Below are 20,475 nucleotides of genomic sequence, written 5' to 3' on the forward strand. Positions count from 1 at the left end.
ATAATATTTTTATAAAAGCTATTTGTACTTAGCCAATAATTAAATGAATATTTAAGTATTTAAGAATATTATATCGAATGTATGTGATACTATAATAATTAAATTTGCATTTTATGTACAACTACATGACTTTAGTTATAATTTTCCTGTTTATAATAATTATAAGAAATAAATGAAATTCGCAACTTAGAAAAACTTTTTATTTCATACAACAATGCAATGCAATTACATCCTTTAACAATATATCACATTCCAGATTATTCACCATAAAGTTTTTTTTTTCATCCGCACAATATTAATTATTAATTATTATGCATCCAAGTACTATTAACTTGACACTTTATGGCAAGAAAAATACTCGAAAACGAAGTTATTCTAAAACTTAAGACAAAAAAACACAATATATTATAAGAATCATATCTAGGCAATTGAAATAAAAATAATGAATATAAAATTTTGATATTTTGTACTTATTCAGTACGTTACATGTACAAAATCATTTATTAAGTTCATTTTTTATTCTTAACAAAATCTTTTATTTATTTTATTTTAGTTGAGATTTAATTAAATGCTCAAATGATTATAAGGAACGAACGAAATTATTAGTAAAGATTATTAATTTGTTCTTCCCATTAAATCATAGGTGTTATTTTAGCAACTGGGTTATACTATGATTATGTTTCATATTATGTACATTGATATAGTATATTATAGCCTAAAATTGCACTCGATAGTTATTTTAAAGTAAACAGCACACAAAATACTCTGGTTAAGTACAGTGGTTTGACGAAATGTAAATAATTGTCCTAGAAATTTGGAATGCAATATTAATACTTAATCTAGCGAGATAAGACTACTATCACTTCAGTTATAATATATGAAAATCAGTATCCAATAAATATTGTGATTCATAACGAAATATATCAAGCATTTCATGCAATATATTATTAAACTTTCGGGTCAGGCGTTTTGTTATCGTCAGATATATCGAGTAAAGGGTCAGTTTCTGAGTTCAGTGAGCCAGTGGCTATGGTATTTTCGAGTGAGCCATACACGGATGGTCTAACTTCTACTGAAGGCGGTTCAGTCGCTTCCACCGTCAAGTCAGGTGCAGAACTCGATGCATCCTGTTCAGTAACCAATCTCGAACTCTCGTCATACCCTCTTGTCATGTGATACTGCGTTTTACCTCGTAATCTCCTACTGAATGAGCTTCCTGAAATTTACATAGAATTATTTCCATCAAAGCTGTTTTTGTTAGAAAAAAAATGTATATGGGAGCTACGTAAATCTATACTAATATTATAAAAGTGAAGAGTTAGTTTGAACGCGCTAATCTCAAGAACTACTGGTCCGATTTGAAAAATTATTTCGGTCTTAGATAGCTCATTTATCGAGGAAGGCTATAGGCTATATATTATCACGCTAACTCCAACAGGAACGGAGCCACGCGGGTGAAACCGCGGGGCGCGGCTAGTCATTGGATAAAGTTATCTAGCTACTCGCTTTTCCTATCTAGCAGCTGTTTATTCTATCCGTTGCAGGATTACAAAGCTATATACAGATAGTCTGACAATACGGAAAACGCGGGTTTTTATTTCGGGCAATTTTTCTATTATTAAAAAATTTATAGTCTGAGAATAAACAACTGTTTCTTACCCACAACACCAAGGTGCTCAGATATATCTCTCTTCACGTCCGACACGTCCCACATAGCCAAGAACGAGCCGAGACAAGATGGAGACGGGTCCAGGGGCGATACATACGGCTTGTACGAGAAGCTGTAGTGATGGGCAATCGCCGCTAAGAACATCTCTATACATATAAGGAAGTCCTGAAAAATAAATATTATTCATTTGATAATTGGATTCATAGTAAAAGAAATGTATTTTCAATACTATAACATTTTTGTACTATTAAATATACAATATACACTATTTACAATATACACTATTTAAATATAAAGTTCATAAATATTTCATTATTTTAAAAGAAAGCAGTGCTTATGTAAAACAAAAAATGAGGGTATGAATTGTACCTCACTATCCATATTATAATCTTTTTAATTTTTCAAATATTTATATAAGGAATTCATTCCTTCATTAGGATAGGAACTAGCTATTAGTACAAGGAAAATTATTACGCGCACACATACATGCAGACAAACACTCACTACACATACACTGGTCACGTATTAATAGGTCTATATTATTTTAAGTAGAAGTAGATATTAAGTTCAGTCTATTGTTTTGTTTTTTCTCTTCTTGCCATTTGTTTATTATGTTAAGTTATAAATGTATTTAAGTAGTGTCATCCGCGAGGGGGGCTAGTGATCTGTACTACAGGTCTTTCACAGACCTATTTCAGACACTAGTCCTTCACAACGTAAATGCTACACGTTTACATATTTTGTTCTATTGTAATAGTATAAGTTGTGAAGGCAAATAAATAAAGTTTTTATTTTATTTTTTTTTTTATTAAATCCCATCTTCATGAACATAAAATTTATATCATATTTTAGAGGTCAATCAACTGACATTTATTTAGAGGCAATAGCCAATAGCCATGTTTGGATATCTGTTTATTAGTAGATAAGGTGGTAAAGTAAACAAAGTGCACAGACCTGTAATTTGGAAGACATAATCTTTATCTTGTCTTTATCAGAAATATCAAATATTGTTGATATCACACCACAGTATACCAAAATATTGATGATTACACCTTGGCTGAAAAATAAATCATACAAAACTTAAAAAAAAATATAAAAAATAAAGATACATAAATGAATTAATTGTAAGATTTTAATCTACTAAAGAATTTATCAACTATGTACAGTCTAATTTAACACACAGAACCAGTTTGATTTCAACACAGATAAATTTCAAAAGATAGTGAAGTAACTTGTTTCTTCTAATTTAAATTATACTCACAAGAATGAGAAGAACACAACAGCCTTGATGCATAAGAATTTTCCAATAGGCTTCATTGGTTTTAGCTCAGTCCTATTGGCTCGGTAGAATAGTACCAAGCAGTACATAGCCACAAATTGTGAGAAATTATTAATAGCAATCATGTAAGGAAACGCTACGTTGGGACTAAAGTCACTCTCCCCATAAACACCACAGAGCTCACATATCATTGATATTACTGTTGTTAGAGGCCTTACAAGTGTATACTGCAGGATACCATGCTTACAATTATGAATGAATTCACTGAAAATAATTTTTAAATCAATTAAATTGGCAAACAACATGTTTAACTAATAACAATTTTATATTTTTGAACAATTCTATATATTCATTAATTAAAATGTATATTATATAAAGTTAATTCAGTGATAAAACTGAGTAAAAAATTTTGTCTAGTAATTTAAACAGTCACTGCTCTCTTAAGACTTGTTTTTAGCATTATTAAATTTCAATTAAAAAGTGATTTATTCTTTGATTGCAACTAAGAATGTTTATGAGATAAGGAGGTCATTATTACTTTTTAGATAAACATAATTATATTTATATATAATTTCAGACAAACAAGAGGAAAAGAATCATTATTACTTAAATTTCCTCATCAAAATTATAGCTCAAATATGTTTAATATTCAAATTTAGTTAATTTTTAGGTAATATTATGAAATAATTGGGTAAAAAACTTTCCCTAAGAAAGATTTAATATTTCATAATGGGTACAGTCATAAATTAAAAATAAAATCATCAATCATCTTACCTTCCCATTTCCCATGGGGCCAAACAACACAATGGGAATATATGATAGACCTGTGGTTTTAATTCCAATGAAGCTTCAAGGTCATTACCATCATTGAGGTAATTCAGAAGGTATTTCATAAAATTATAAATTACATAGGCTTCATAACATTCTCTCAAAGAGTCCATATAAATGGACTGCTCGGGAAATTCCAATCCAAGCCATGCATTTAAGGCATAAATTGGTACCATCCATAAGATCCTGCAAGTTAAAGGAAAATGATTCATATGAGGAAAACAAATATTAAAGACAACAACTTAAAATTTACTGACTCATGGATTAAAAATATACTGGGAATCTTTACAGGAAAGCACTGCTTTTTGTTAACTTTCACTCACCTTATAATGTGTTTTTGAAGGGAAGGTTTAGTATAATGGACTATATGTTGTGTAATCTGCCAAATTGATATTGGCATGGCAAGGAGAACAAACCCACCAGCAACAAGGGTTCCTTGATCTGATTTTGTAAAGCCATTTTCTATGGCATGTACAACGAGCGTTGGCACTAATACAATTACCAACAGGATATACGTAGCTATAAAGAAAGGTCGTATCCATAGCCTCCACTGGCCAAAAAACGAACTAATTGGTGGTGTGCACATTTTTTACTCTTTTAATTACGTGCTTATAACTTTCTTCACCCGACAAACATGTCCATTACAGAAAGTCACTTTCAAAGAATAATTAAACAAATTGTGATTCATATGGATGCACAATAAACAACACTTGTAAAAAACATCAACATGTAGAAATTTTTTAATAAGTATATAATTATTTTTAATTCACTTTTTATTTATATTTTGCACCTATTCACTTACAACGAGGTATTATTTTTACCCACAATCTACATAAAACTAAAATATTTTCGTCGAACAGTCAATAATGAATTATGAATATTAATCACTTTTTGACATTTGACAATATTCTGATTTGACAATTGAGTATTGACACAGTACACCTCCGAGCAGTATACACACATTTCCGTGCTACACACACAACGTGCTATAATATGGATAAGCATGACATTTGTTTACGAATGATCGATCAATTATTCGAATAAACTGAAACAATGTCCCAATTATTTCATAAAATTATTATATTTTTATGGTTTCTGCCTTCTATTAGCTTCAAAACTGCAAATTATATCTCTATACCACAACAGAAATGAACAAATTTTCTTGCCATTATTACCATGAAAAGTACAATTAAACGATCTAAAATTGGCTGTGAATTATTTATTTATTACGTCTACAAAATTATAGTCTAAAATTTGGTAAAATTCTTAATGTACGAAAATAAATACTGATTATGTGGTCACTCTAAATACAAACAAAAAAAATGTGTCTATGAAGATTAAAATGTCAATCAGTGTTGCTACCACCTAGAAATGCAAATATCGCAACAAGTTTTTTTAGTTCATCTGATCTATCGAGTTGCGAGACGAGTGAGAGAGTAGATAGTAGATACTTCATATTAGTGCTAGTATTAGTTGTATGGAATGGGTTCGTTTAAAATATGTTAGTGATTTCATTTAAGAAAATTTAAAAAGGTAAACTAAATGTGATACCATGATTTATTTGTAAATTGCGGTTAACTAAAAGTGGGGACCCACTTATTTGTGCATTTACAGTTATTCGCGTAACACGTATTTTGTGCATAGAGTTCGAGCATTGAATTAGGCCACATAGCGATCTCTCCCTAAAATACCGCTGTTCTGGCTGTCGAGTGTCGACGTAGGTATCGAGACGGGCCAGCAAGTGAGTGCTATGTCTTGTTAATAATTGCAAATTAAATTGGACTTAACAGATTAGATTGGTGATTATAAAGTAAGGAATAAGTATAGGATGTGATAGATAAGGTTTATAAATAGTCTATCGCAACTCGATTATTCGTATGTTTTCGTAAATGGGTCACCTCGCCATTCTTGAAGAATGAGTTGCAAGGTGTTTAGATTGAAATGGAGCTTTAATTTGTTGGGTTTTGATTATTATATCGTTAGTGGATACAGCTTATAACGTGTTTTTGTTTTAGTTAAGTGAGGCGGGAGAGTGATGAACAAAAAAGGCCGCGAGTTAATGTGATGTCATCAAAAGGGGAAACAGAGGCCGACTCTGGCACCGTGTCGCCAAATCTTGCTGCTGTTAAAAATGAACCGGTGAGTGATATCTTTAATATTTAAAAAAATAACATCATCCCAATGTCAGTAGAAAAAGTAGGGCAATTTTGTTGAACCTACTTTGGTTTACATAGCTGCTATTCCATTATGTTTATTACGAACTTAAACTTAACTTATGTAATCTATTATATATCTCTTGGTTCACACAAATTTATTATTAGCATAGAATTATATTCTACACCATGTTGCTGTCCTATTAAGTTATATTTGATACAAGTATAAAGTTGACAAATCATAGTTTTTAAAGCCTTCCTGTTTTGGTCTTCATTCTAAGCTTTAATTATTAGAAGTATCTTTTAAACTAAGTATATTAAACCTCATACTTTTACAAAATTATCTATATAATTCTTGTAATAAGAACTACCTAGTTGAATAAGGATTATTTTTTTACAAATTGATGATCCATTTATTAATGATAGAGAAATATATATTATACATTTATATTATTTATCAACGATCTATAGTTAGGAAAAAATGAAAATGTTTTAATATCTTTAATAAAAATAAACTAAGGAGTTTGTTTGTTTGGTAATTGGTTGTACATGAAAGTCTTAGTCTTACTACTAAAACAGTTTTGAAAAGTTCATTAATGAACAAAATGTGATATAATTGTTTAAGTGACTTTACATGTTTCTTTAGTTTTTATCCAGACTCAAATCAATTGGCGGTTGTATGAATTATTTAAATAATCGACTTTGGCAAAATTCAACAGGGGTGCAAGAATGCAGGTTTAAAATTAAGTTCTGTTATGTAATAATTATATTTCAGCTAATGGACCATAATATTAAACCTGTGCTCTAAATACACTTAATTATTCAAAATTTACTTAATTAGTGGTATATTAGCAAGGTTTTTATTTGTTAAAAGAAATGTTCAGAGAATTTGTGATTTTTTTCTATTGTTAATACAATTTGTATCATTAATGATCATTAATTTGATAATATTATGTAGCATTATGTTTTCATCACTATCAAATCAAAATATATCCTGAGGCATATAATATTTTGTTACTCTATTTGGTCACTTGCTTTTTTTACTTGCATTTTAAAACTTGCTTATAAAAAAAGGTAGTCCTTCTTATTCATAAAAAAAAAAAACTTGACAAAGGTGGATTATTTAAGAAACAGTGGAATTGGAATACAAGAAAATTTTTCATATCATTATTTTTATGAAATAATGTTGTGTATGAAATTATGTGTACTTTTATTGGATTAATTGAGGTTCAGGTGTGGTTGTTCCTGAGATTAGCATGTTCTACCAAACAAATAAACAAACTTTTCAGCTTTATAATATATAGATTATTATTTTTGAATATATGTATAACAAAATATTAATATAATTGTTATATCTGTAATAGCAGTATACATATATAATAGGAAAAATGAATAATGTGTATTTGTAAAGATATTTTTAATGCTAAATATTTTTGTTTATGAAACATTGGGTTATACGCACACTGACCCACATAACTGCAGTTACTTTCAAAGCAATATTTCTTTCTATTTTTGCACTGCTGTTCTGCTCGTATCATAGAGTAATGTTAGATCCTATATATTCCTAGGCTATATACTTCCTAGATAAATTTAATATTTATGCAATGTTTAAATTTTTCAATTCAAACCAGTGTAGGGAACTACACTGGTTTGAATCGAAATATATTCTGAGAAATCAAATGAGCATTTTTAACCAATCTCTTTCAACATATTATATTAGTATAGATCCTTAGTCTTTATTATAAGTTAAATATAAACATTACATTGTATTACATGGTATTCGAAATTTATTAGGGTTTCTAAGAAATATTTATAAAATAGACAAAATATTTCTTTCAGACGGTGGCAGCACCTAGTAAAGAAACTCCAAAGCGGGGCAGTGGTACATTACTTAAATGTACCACTTGCAATAGTTTTAGTACCTTAAGCACACGGGCTTTAAATACACATATGGCGCAGTGTTCACCGGATAACAATAATGTGGCCGCAGCTCAGAACACCGACACGCGGCCACACAGAAAGCTCTTCGAGTGTGATGTGTGCAATATGAAATTCTCAAATGGCGCTAACATGCGCCGACATAAAATGAGACACACCGGCGTAAAACCCTACGAATGTAGGGTGTGCCAGAAGAGATTTTTCCGCAAGGATCATTTAGCCGAACACTTTACAACTCACACCAAAAGCTTGCCATACCATTGCCCGATTTGCAATAGAGGATTCCAACGACAGATCGCGATGCGTGCCCACTTCCAAAACGAACACGTGGGACAGCATGACCTCGTTAAAACTTGCCCGCTTTGTAGTTACCGTGCGCCGACAATGAAGAGTCTCAGAGTTCATTTCTTTAACAGGTAACATTATAATACTGCCCCAAATGATGGATGGATGGATTTTATTTTAAAAATGAAATATTATTTTTCAGGCACGGTATCGATCTCGACAATCCAGGTCCCGGCAATAACTCTGTTTCCCTTCTCGCTGCTGGCATCGCAAATGCCGCATACGCCGATGGTACAATGGACCCTAGCACACTGAATGCACTCGGAGCTCTTGGCTCTGGACTATCCGTATCGGTTGCGGCAGCTTACTCCGACAGTGGAGATAGTAACGGCGAAAGATCTGTTGACAATGCAACGCCACCTATGCACTATTTGACCCCTCATGTCGAAATATCTATGGCAGATAATAATGACACCTTCTCTCCAGGGCAAACAAACCACATGAGTAATTCAGGTATAGTATTCTCTAGTGTTTGATTTTACGCGAGTATTATATATTTAGAAATTAAAGACTTTTAACAGATTTTAAACCCGATTAATTCATTATATTATTTTCTCGACTTTTCGAACACTTTACAGCGAGCGTGGTCCCATCTATTGTCCCCATTAAAGTGATTTATTTTTATTAGTTTTCCTTAACAATAAGACATAGTAATGATCGCTAAATGTTTTTAAAAGAAACAATCAAACGTTCCAGAGTCCCGTATGAACGGCGAAGGTCCGAGCTCACCGCAGTCCGGCGACAGCGCTGTCGCCAGCAGCTCACTCTCTGCAGGCCTTCCCACTAACATCACCCCGTCCATCACGCTCATACCTATCAAGCAAGTATGTGTTTTTTCGTTTTGTCTGTATTGTTGAAGAATAGTAATTTAGTAATTTTTTTAAAGGTTATGCATTAGAAGTTTCATTAGCAAACTTTGTTGGCTTAAATAAACAGTAATATTATAAAAAGTGCTTTCAATTTTAAAGGAAGTTGAATCATGATGAAAAGCTTCAAAATCAAAAAGTTCAACTCATCTGTAAATATGCGTACTAAATAACTAACGGGTATTCGTCTCGCGGGCAGGACTTGAGCAACTGTACTTCGTTTCAACTTTTTAAAATAAATAAGTACGATTTTTTAATGAAGTGTATGAATCATTGTTGCTAATCGTAATAATTTTATATTTGCTAATTGATTTCACAAAAATTTTTTATCGATACGTATACTGCGTATGTATTTGTACGTCGCACATTATTTGGAATGTTAAGTATTGTTGTTGAATAGGAACCAAATGCTCAAGACGAGTCGAACTCCGGCGAGCAAGGCGACGCGAACAGCGGCGACAAACGTGACGTGTCGTCGAGCCTCCCGTCCCTTATCAAAGTGTCGCCGCTCAAGAGCCTCTTGCGGGAAGACATACGCCGCCGAATCTCTGCCCGCGGACGGACTCGCGGTTCCAATGTATGTTCCCCATACATCATTCACGCATTGATACTTTGCTCTTCCGCTTTTTTCCAAAATATTATTAAAAGCTATGTTAATTATGTAACATTCAAAACGTCATTCTTCTGTAGGATAATGCATGTATTACAATATATTTTAATGTTTAAACATACTCTTATATGGCAAATGTCATCTAATTATGTCAACAAATTTCAGGCTTCTCGATCTTCTCCGTGCGAAGGCGGCGTGATAACCTCAACCCACGGTGATGCCGCCCTACTACCCTCCTCGCTCGTGTGCACGTTCTGCTCCATCACGTTCCCGGACTCGACGCTCTACTTCCTGCACAAGGGCTGCCACTGCGACTCCAACCCGTGGAAGTGCAACATCTGCGGCGAACAGTGCTGCAACGTGTACGAGTTCAACTCCCACCTTCTCAGCAAGAGTCATCAATGACTGTTTGCAGGGGGGACGTCCGAACACTGACTTTGAACGATGCACTGTGTAACTACGCGAGCGCTTCGAAGGTACTTCTTCACTTTTCGTTTCCTCTCCCTCTCTCCCTACGAACGTTTCCTATGTTGAAGTGCTTCGAATATGCTAACGCTAACGTCCCCCCGAAGCTAATGAAAGTGCAAATTCGAGAAGTTTATAATATGGTTATTGTAGGTAAATGAGTGAAGATATTTTTATGGATATTTTAGTACTTAATTGTTTGCGGTTTTAATTAGCGTCGATTATAAAAAAAAAGTTTGGGACCTGTTATGGTTGATGTTTTTGGAAAGTTTCAACATTCCAAATTGTAACGAATGCATTCCATTTGATGAGATTGATTATATGAAGCCTCTGGTGGGGAAAGAAGTAATACTTATTTGTTATCTTAAAAAGATTTTATTTATTAATTTAATTAATTTCAAGTGTGTACTTAAACGTACAGAGAGTTTTACAAAACAATATTTATAGTATATTATGTGGTGCGATAGTAAATTTTACAAATGTTTAAAAGAGATGCAGATAGTGTACAAATTAATATATTTTTACATTTCACTATTGACAAGATTTTTATTAAAAGGCAAAGCCTCTAAGCTCCTTATTTGTGATCAAGAGATAGACCGGAATTATAAATTCTACATTCCGTATTTATTTATAATATATTTTCTAAGCATGTAATGCAAGTCCACGACTAATACTTAATGTACAATTTTATTTTTATTTTGTTGTTATTATTTATTTTCTAAAATAAAAACAGAATATGTAGATATACATTGTAATGTACTTAAGTGGTCAAGCAATCGTGATTAAGATGGGTGTTTGTATAGCTCATATGCAAACAATGTATTGCTCAATACTTAGGCTCAAGGAGATTGAACCATATTACACTATTGGGTAGAATCTATTCGCACAAAATTAAATTTAACAGAAACATGCCGTCAATGTTCAATTTATTTTTAACAAATTGCGTGCTTTTACCTGGTGCCCATTTCAATAAGCGACAGCCAGTGCTTGTAGAAATTCAAATGCTAACTAACAATTAAATTAGGTATTTAACAAAAAGTTATTCTGAAATCTACTTAATTTTTATTTTTTAAATAATTGGTTAAGAATATATAAATTATGTTCGTACCTATTCATCTATTCGCCAAATGTGCTCAACCGCAAAAAAATATTGAATGCAATGAAATTATTTATTAGAGAAATAAATAAATATTAGAATTATAATGCTTATGTTATGTTTATGTTTAAATTATATTAAAAAAATGTGTTTAGTTAGGATATTTTGTTGCAGTTCTATTATTCTTTTCAAAATCTGACTTTTTCTCTTGTTTATTTTGGTAATATACTAATATTTTTCTAGATCTAAAATCTTTATTCATGGCTGCAAAAATATCTTATCATAAAGGTGCATATATATTCGGGACTTACAGGTAAGTACATTCTAATTTTAATTGGTCCATTCACATAATTCGATGATTGAGAGTTAAACATTCCTGTAGACTATAAGTACTTAATATCGGTTGTGGTCTTGCCTGTTAAGTTAACAAAATCGTTTTAGGTAAAACTGAAATTATGTTTACCAACGAAGATATGTATATATGACTTATTGTTTTGTTATTTCATTGCTATTAGTTAGGAAATCGGAGTGCGCGGTAGTCCGTCCAGACGTGGACTTAGAGAGTTACCTGGGAACGACATATTTATTATTTATATACATTCTTATATTTCTGTTTCATTGTTGATTATATTATAGACGTGAATTGTAGTACTAATATTTGGACCCTACCGTTGCGCCACGGTGTAGTTTTAAGGGTAGGTTATTTAAATGCAATTAATATTATTAATTGGTAACCCCATTGGGCGCCTTCACTTAATCCGTCCATATCTAACGATAGATATTGCCTTTACTATTTAATAGAGATAATATATTTATAGGTGTTAGTTACACTAAGAGCAGATTTTAAGTGAAATATTTACAGAATAACAAAGGTTTACGGATATTTGATGTAATTACGTATGGAGAGAAATTATTTTAGAATCAAGAAATTATTTTAGAAAGTTATGTTTATATTTACTTTTTGATTCTCAGATAATTCTTAAAGACCGTGTTGTTGTTTGTTGCAGTTTTGATGTAAATGCTTTACGTTCGTGTGGTAGTGATTTCTAAGTAACGATCATAAAAATATGGTCCAAAGGAATATAACTATTAACTATTGTCAATTTATTGTGAACTTGATACAAAGCAGTATTTTAAAATCCCCATTCACGTTATTTTGTTAAGCAAATGTGGTTTAACTGTAAGTAGAATAGCATCGTGTTTAATAATCGTAATTAATTTATTTATTGCGGTTGTCTTTTTTTCATTACCCCGACAACAATTCAAGTAAATATTTGCTGTTTAAGGCTCTAAACCACTTTTAGGCCTTTGACACTGAGATATTTAACATCCTTTACTTGTAGGAATATTTAGATTAGCAGTCCTCACCTTAATACCAAAATACAGCTTACCAACATTTTAATATTTTGCTTTAAGTTGTTATGTGTGTAACAATGTAGTTTAGATTTTAAAAACAATCATAAATGTAGACAGATTGAGAACATCGTTGATATTTTGCTGTTAAATTTATTGCGTTATTAAATATTATAAATATAATAACATATTATTATACTAATTTAGAAGAGATAATCTATATATGAGCATCCAATTTTGGAAATATGAGTGATAGTAAATGATATCAAGTTATAGCAGATTGTGCCTTAGATCAGTAATAAAGTATATATAGTAAATTGTGTTTTCGAAATTTATATAAAGAAATTAAGAATTAAATTAAAGAATAGTTAGACGTGTGTGTTAAACTGTTTTCTCACATAAAGTATATTTACACGAAATCTAAATAAATGTTATTTATTTATATAATATAGCAAAATACGGCTGTTTTGCTTGTTTTTATGGTAAAGTTTATTTGCAGTTGATATGTATGTCATCTTGTTACGATTGTTTAGAATTTTAAAGGAAAAGGTACTTATTACCGGATATGTAATTATATTTATTTACTTGTAATAAAATAATTTGGTAAAGGGTCTAATAAAAATATTAATAAAATATCAGAAATTATGTGTTTGTTTTTTTTTTAATCTTACACTACATATTCATAATTACTAATTATCTTAGAGTTCTTACAGACGAACAGCAAGTTGTAAACGCGTCGGCGGTAGCAGTTAATAGGTGCGTCGACGGCTGCCGTCGATACTCGAGGTGCAGTTTGCGTTGACGGCAAACTGCAAGCGTTTGACGTTTGACGGCATCCGTTATCATGCCGTTATTGCCTGTCGACGGCAGCCGTGACGCGTTGACGACTGTTAAGAACTTGACTTGGCGTTCGTCTGTAAGAACCACGTAAGAACGCTTAGTTCATTAAAAGTTAAATGTTTGTCTGCACTTAGCAGAATGGGTCTGACATGACAAGTGTTTTTCACTTTACATGTCAAAAAAATCTTCAAAAAATTACGAAAAAAACTGTGTTTTTACTTTTTTCATATCTTCAAAAATGGCTGAGATACACAGGCTTATAATAATATAAAACATACACACCTTTTGATCTTTACTCCGTGAATTTCGGCAGCCGTAAAATAAATGATTACCTAAATGTGTTAATATGCGCAAAACTCGAAATCGCAGAACCGATTTCGTTAATTTTATTATAATATCCCTTGAAGTACACTACTTTTTTTTTTGTACGACCATGGTTCTTATGGAAAGAAAACGTAATAGACCGGGAGATACTGACACAAAATTTCGAGTCATTTTTAACAGGATGGCGGTTCTACAGGGGTCTTAGTACGCAATGACAAAAAGAAAAACGATGGTGTGAACGCTGGTACCGGCGGCTTAGTCGCGTGGGCGTTAGTCGAACTCGTCGGAAAAATAGCGAAAGTCAAACGATTTGTAACACAAAAATTTTAGAATTTACCGATAGCCCATAAAAAAGAAGTAGGCGGTAGTGTCATGCCATACTTTTCCGGTGTGACTTACAGCCCGCCATACCGACGCGAATGTGTTGATTTAAATAAAACAATTATTCAACCATTTGTATCAGGCTAACTTTTGCACAGGTAACCATCGTCGTGCAGCCATTTACGAAAATCGCCATGCCATACTTTTCGGACGATTCCAAATGGTCGCCATACCGCCGAAAATCTGCAAAAAACTTTTATTTCGCCAAACTTTTTCTACCAGTATTGCATTTGGATTTTTGGAGAGTATTTGATAAAATGTGACCATTATTATATTTGCCATACTTCTAGTAGGGGGAAAAAGTGCTGTCATACTTGAAAAATTAATTTAGTATTAATTTATATAAGTGAAGATTTCCAACACCTAGATCTTTGAAATTTTGTATTTATATTCGTTGATCCTCAAACTTACAGGAAAAATAAGTGCCATACTGTTACAAATCGTTTGACTTTCGGTATTTTCCGACGAGTTCGACTAACGCCCACGCGACTAAGCCGCCGGTACCAGCGTTCACACCATCGTTTTTCTTTTTGTCATTGCATACTAAGACCCCTGTAGAACCGCCATCCTGTTACAAATGACTCGAAATTTTGTGTCAGTATCTCCCGGTCTATATACGTTAACATTACTGTCAAGAAAAGAGCATATTTGTCCATAAAAGGCCGGTAAAGCACTTGCAACACTAAGGGCCGATTTTTCAATGCTTGGATAAAACTTATCCGTCCATTAAAGTATTACACGATCATATTAAAATGTCACGGAGAGAAGAATGGTAACTCTATGGAAAAAAAAAGCAACCACGAACTATACACGTACGCACACTAGCGCCATTGCGGATTAGCAATACAAACTGAAGAAGGAGCGGGAATATTCGAATGATATTTTCATTTTATATATTTGGATTTTGGATAGTCAAGAATGTTTCCAGCATGAAAATAATTCGTAATTATATGGAGTTGAAACTGTTATTCTGAATCTCCATATAATTAAGAATTCTTTTCATGCTGTAAACAAACCAAATAAAACAATATGAAATTTGATTAACTATATTATTTATTTTTCAAAATTCTCATTTTCCTGTTTAGCGCCTTTTGTTTTTCCTCTTCGTCCATTTCTCTGTTCTTTAAAACAATAAATCTTTTTAAACATATATAAAAAGCACTTGTTTTTAAATGCTGTGTATTTATTTCAAGATGTTCTTGACAACCAGACAAAAAAGAAAAGTCTACAATATCTAGACCAGCGATAATATTTTTCTTAATATTTTCTTTCCAATCCTCGTTTTGTAAATATTGTTGTATTAAAGTAGCCATCGTTTCCACACATTGTATCATTTCTTTGCTAACGTAGTTTAAAGCGTTTATTGTGTCATATTTATTTATTTTATTTATTTATCACACTTTATTGTAATACAACCATTATATAACAAAAAACAATAAAAAGGAGATATATGGAACGAGAAGGACGTATTACAATTGGCGGCCTTATCACTAAGCAGTGATCTCTGCCAGGCAACCAAGCGGCAAAAAAAGCGAAATATTTAATAATAATTTTTTAATTGAGCTGAAATTGGAAAACCATAAAAAAAAAAGAATAAAAAAGAGTTATACACTAAATGAAAATTATATGCACATACATAACTATACATATATGTATAAAAACTATACTATAAATAACCTAACATAATATATACAATATATTATAATAGAAAAATAAATAAATAAATGATAATACATACATAAAACTACATAAAGTATATCATATACTAATAAATGTAAATACATATTGTAATAAATATATTATTCCGAATTAAAGGCAGATAAGAGGAAATGTTTCCGAGCAAGTTTTTTAAAAGAGGAAAGAGAGGGAGCAAGTCTTATCTTTAGTGGTAAGGAGTTCCATAGTCTAACAGCAGAGGCAGTAAAAGAATCGGCATAGAAGTTAGTGCGACGAGATGGGTTACTCAAAATAAGTCTGTCGACGGATCGGAGAGAGTAGTCTTCACAGTGTAGAAATGAAAAGTTATTCTTAAGGTAGGAAGGAGTGATGTAACATATTCTTTAAAGCTTGTGAATACGTGTATGGTTTCAGTTGAATCTGACAAAAATGACTTCCGGCAATCTGGGCATTCATTATGTCGGAGTTTTTTGAATATGAAACCACACACGTATCCACAAGCTTGACCTTCCGGCGTTGCCTGTTCTACTGCTTCGACTGCATCAGCTAATGACGCTTCAATATCACTGAAATTGTAAGGATTCTGGTCTGGCCCTTTTTCTTCAGTTGGCAAATTGGTTAAAAAGCTGGTCAAATTATCACACAACACAGCGGTGTCGTCCTCGCAGTTCCTTTTTAGCCCAGAATGGCGCAAATTTGACAAAATTGCAGTTTTTACTCCCGCTACAAATTGTTGTATTGTGGGATTTGTATTTGAGCCACAGTTATACCTGATACAGCCGAAACAGTTTTCCAATGGGTCTTGATTAAGACGACGCGTGGAAAGGCTTTTGATTTTTTTTGACTGCAAATTCTTCCATAGTCTTTCTATAGCATTTAATGTGTGGATCCAACCGTCTTGGGATGGAGGCTTGGACCTACTGCCTAGATATTTCATTCTCGAAATAAATTTTCGCATTTGATTAAATAAATCAATGTGAGGAGAACGTATGGTCATGTTTGTGGAGTATTTTTTTCCTCCTCGTAAATCTGGGCTGTCTGCATTCACGGCATCAAATATCTCGTCGAAATTTTTTGTAAAAGTTGCAGTCGCATGGGCTTCGGGTGGTAGTTCATCTAAAAAGAAAAAAAATAGGTTCAGTATGTACAAGTTAGCTATTGCGTCATTAATTGCTATAGCTCAGAGGCTAACCAAAGCCATGGCAAATAAGTTAACCAAAGCCATGGCAAATAAGTTATAAATAAGTTAATTTTTTTTGTATAAAAATATTAACATGTCATTTAATCAACATGTTCATTTATATTACTCCTATATTCCGGGTTATATGCTTAAACGCTTCCTAGGCCTTTAGCAAGGTTTAGACTAGCAATAAAACTTTGACTTCCGCAAGCTGTTACCACTGTAAACAGGTGTAGCATGCTAACTTCTGCAAGATACACAATATATTTTGGCATCGAGTCTGTGAATTGTAAAAATTTTTCAGCTTTCTCATTATAAAAAGTTGTTTCTAATCATTTGGGTAAGCAATTTAAATGAAGGCACTTACTTGTTGCAATTTTCGCCAATATGCCAGCCGTAACAGAGTGGCTAAATATTTGCGCTGCCAGCTTCACCCGCATTTGTTCTTTAACATTTGGCTTTAAATGACGATCTGTTAAAGCAGGAGCAAAAACAAAATTTAGATTATTTTTGTCCAAATCATAAAATGATTCTATATGGCTCCATTTAACTATGCCTGTAACAAAAAAAAAATTGAATTCATATTACAAATGTATTGTTATACTGATTATATCAATCCTACTTAATATTATAAATGCGAAAGTTTGTGAGAATGTCTGTCTGTATGTTTGTTATTCTTTCACGTAAAAGCTACTGGATGGATTGGGATGAAATTTGGTACACGGGTAGAGTGTAACCTGGAATAACACATAGGGTACTTTTTATCCCAAAATTCCCATGGGAAACTAATAATATAAAAACACATTCTCAAGGGAAAATAGGTAGAGTAGCGGTAGGGTAGTTGTAGGGGTAGAGTAGGTGTAGGGTAGGGTAGCGGTAGGGTAAGGGTAGGGAACCATGCGAAAGAAGTCGCGGGCGGCCACCAAAATAACTGACTTGTACCAATACCAAAAAACTATATTTTTTTACCTTTGACAGATTCATTATTGCCCTGAATGTCACTTGTGCACTCTATGTCGTGTTTCATCAATAGATTTCGTGTACACTTTAAAAGATGTGGAGGGTCCAAAACAGCAACAATTTCCCGTCCATTATGGTCAAAATAAGGGTCCCTTGTTGTAGCACCTAACGTTTTCAAAACTTTGATGTTTACTGTAGATAAGTCACATACAGTGGCGACCACATTCATATTAGAATTAAAACATTCTGTTAGTATCTGAAAGAAATAAAATGTCAGTATTTTATACACAGAAAAAAACTAATTTAAACAAAACATTTGTAAAATATATGTTACCTCTTTTAAAATCACGGTCATTCTGTCTGCGTTTATGACATTTGAAAAATAGAATGCAATGGGCTGCTTCCATTTTTTTCTTATGCCAGCCAACATAAAAACAAGGGCTTTACTGGCAATTTGGGAACTTCTTCCATGATTGCCATGGTCTTGGAATCCCAGTATTTTATCTTGACTTGCATCATAGCAAAGATGTTTTCTAATTGACATTTCGTCAAACGATAATATACAAATATTATCGTCATCACTCTGCTTATCACTCATTTTTTTTAAAGACGAAAATATATGTGTATTGATGCCAGGTTTGAGTGGTACTCTATTTAGCAATTTATTTAAACTGCTTTGACTTGGTAAAGCAAACATTCTTCTTAAAAGTCTGTAGCAGGCAGGTGATTTTTTATAAATTACTAAAGCCATTATTTTCTGTTTTTTCGGGCAATTTTGTAGTTGGCTCTGTAGTAATACCACAAAGGAATTACTAATATTTAAATTGCATAGCTTTTGCAAATTTTCATCATTTGAAATTTGTTTCACTATGTTAACCTTCTTATTTTTAATCTTGTTTCGGAGTCTTATTATTTCGTTTAACTTTCTTCTGCAAACATTGTACAACTTTTTTTCTCTAGGAGTCAATTCATTTTGCCTGGATACATTTATAGAATTAAGGACGCCGCAACGTTGTTTAGGTGATTTTCTTGGCAGCTCCTTGGCATGAGATGGTGTGTCCGTTGAGGTTATCATTTTTGATGGAGTTTTCTGAAATGAGTAAAAAAATACATACTATAAAAATGCAACATACCTTTAGTACCTAATTAGCAATTTTATATAAGTTTATAATTTTGTAAACCCTATGTAAATAAAAAATTTATCTTTTAAACTAAGTGTATTGTGTAGAAACAAACAATAATAATTGCAAATAAGTGCCAATAAAATTAAGATTATAAAATAGGGTTTAAAAGTTTGTTTGGTGACAATTATTATTGTTAAACTAATTTTTATTTATGTACTAAATCGTAGTGACTTAACATTCTATACATTCTCTAAAACTTAAATAACAGTTGGAAATCTATAATGATCTACTATAGTCCTTTTCAGCTATGATGATTCCTGTGACACTTCATCGTGTTCCGAATTACGTATTTTATGTTTAAAACGCCAAAATGATTTTAGTGCATAATATTTTTATTTTATGGCGGCATTATTACCAAAAATATAAAAATGAGACATCTTAAGCTTATAAATCAAAAACAGTATTGTTTAGTTTAATATAATGAAAAATAAAATAAAATAACACAAAAATATAATACCTACGCAACTCGTGTACATGAAATGGATCGTTGAAAAATCATAGAGTTGGAAAATCATATAATCGGCGCCCATCTTATGATCGTTTGTCAATCGAGTCATTCGTCTGTAGGAGTGCGTCAGCCTTGTATACAAGTTGCATTTTTATATTGATACTTTCCGTGGTATTCTGCTATTGTTACTAATTGTTATTGTTGACTTTTTGTTGCTGTTGTTTGATAAGTTTCCTTAGTTAATTGATGGCGAAATGCCGAAAAAACAAATTTTGGTACATTATTCAAATCGATTTCATTTCCATATAAAATATTATCGATTATCGAAAACAATTGATATGATTTCAGTACAGACATCTCTTCACGTGTCAAAAATCGATGTGTCACAGAAATCATCTTAGGTGGAAAGGACTATAAGTGTATTGTGTAGAAACAAACAATAATAATTGCAAATAAGTGCCAATAAAATTAAGATTATAAAATAGGGTTTAAAAGTTTGTTTGGTGACAATTATTATTGTTAAACTAATTTTTATTTATGTACTAAATGGTAGTGACTTAACATTCTATACATTCTCTAAAACTTAAATAACAGTTGGAAATCTATAATGATCTAATCATTTGATTTAATAAAAACATAAACCGCAGCACTAACAAACTTAAACAAAAACCATATTTACCAGCTCATTGAATGTGGATTTTAATGTTTTTGAAAGAATTATAGCTTCTTGTGTTGACGCCATAGCACTAGTAGAAGGCTCAATTGGAATATTTTCAACATTCTGTAAAAAATTTCAATACTAGTTAAATAACAGTTTAATAATTCAAATTTTTAAAAATTTTATTTGATCTAAATTATTGACATTAAATTTTATTATAA

General features: G+C 32.0%; 3 protein-coding genes across 7 annotated transcripts; 1 reads left to right on the forward strand and 2 right to left on the reverse strand.

The window, feature by feature from the left end:
• Positions 1-186: 186 nt before the first annotated feature.
• Positions 187-4,635, reverse strand: LOC123691579 (transmembrane protein 184C). The gene is made up of 6 exons (XM_045636028.1): positions 4,100-4,635; positions 3,723-3,962; positions 2,931-3,212; positions 2,624-2,726; positions 1,660-1,834; positions 187-1,216 (listed from the first exon to the last, which is right to left on the reverse strand). Exons 1-6 carry the CDS (start codon positions 4,360-4,362, stop codon positions 948-950), a joined length of 1,332 nt encoding a protein of 443 aa, XP_045491984.1. The 5' UTR covers positions 4,363-4,635; the 3' UTR covers positions 187-947.
• A 536-nt stretch (positions 4,636-5,171) lies between these two features.
• LOC123691580 (zinc finger protein ztf-16) lies at positions 5,172-10,687 on the forward strand. Of its 5 annotated transcripts, none has more exons than XM_045636030.1 (8): positions 5,178-5,309; positions 5,391-5,517; positions 5,792-5,915; positions 7,769-8,283; positions 8,355-8,665; positions 8,909-9,036; positions 9,479-9,655; positions 9,854-10,687. In XM_045636030.1, the coding sequence occupies exons 3-8, from the start codon at positions 5,841-5,843 to the stop codon at positions 10,091-10,093; spliced, it is 1,446 nt and encodes a 481-aa protein (XP_045491986.1). In that variant the 5' UTR covers positions 5,178-5,309; positions 5,391-5,517; positions 5,792-5,840; the 3' UTR covers positions 10,094-10,687. The 5 variants fall into 5 exon arrangements, with proteins under 5 accessions (XP_045491989.1, XP_045491985.1, XP_045491986.1 ...); XM_045636031.1 differs by having other exon boundaries at positions 5,187-5,309; positions 5,421-5,517; XM_045636029.1 differs by having other exon boundaries at positions 5,173-5,586.
• A 5,423-nt stretch (positions 10,688-16,110) lies between these two features.
• LOC123691889 lies at positions 16,111-18,444 on the reverse strand. Its single transcript, XM_045636475.1, has 4 exons — positions 18,412-18,444; positions 17,974-18,220; positions 17,372-17,560; positions 16,111-16,940 (listed from the first exon to the last, which is right to left on the reverse strand). Exons 1-4 carry the CDS (start codon positions 18,442-18,444, stop codon positions 16,111-16,113), a joined length of 1,299 nt encoding a protein of 432 aa, XP_045492431.1.
• Positions 18,445-20,475: the final 2,031 nt, after the last annotated feature.

The sequence above is a fragment of the Colias croceus genome, chromosome 5 (assembly GCF_905220415.1).
Source record: "Colias croceus chromosome 5, ilColCroc2.1".
In the NCBI taxonomy this organism is placed as follows: domain Eukaryota; kingdom Metazoa; phylum Arthropoda; class Insecta; order Lepidoptera; family Pieridae; genus Colias; species Colias croceus.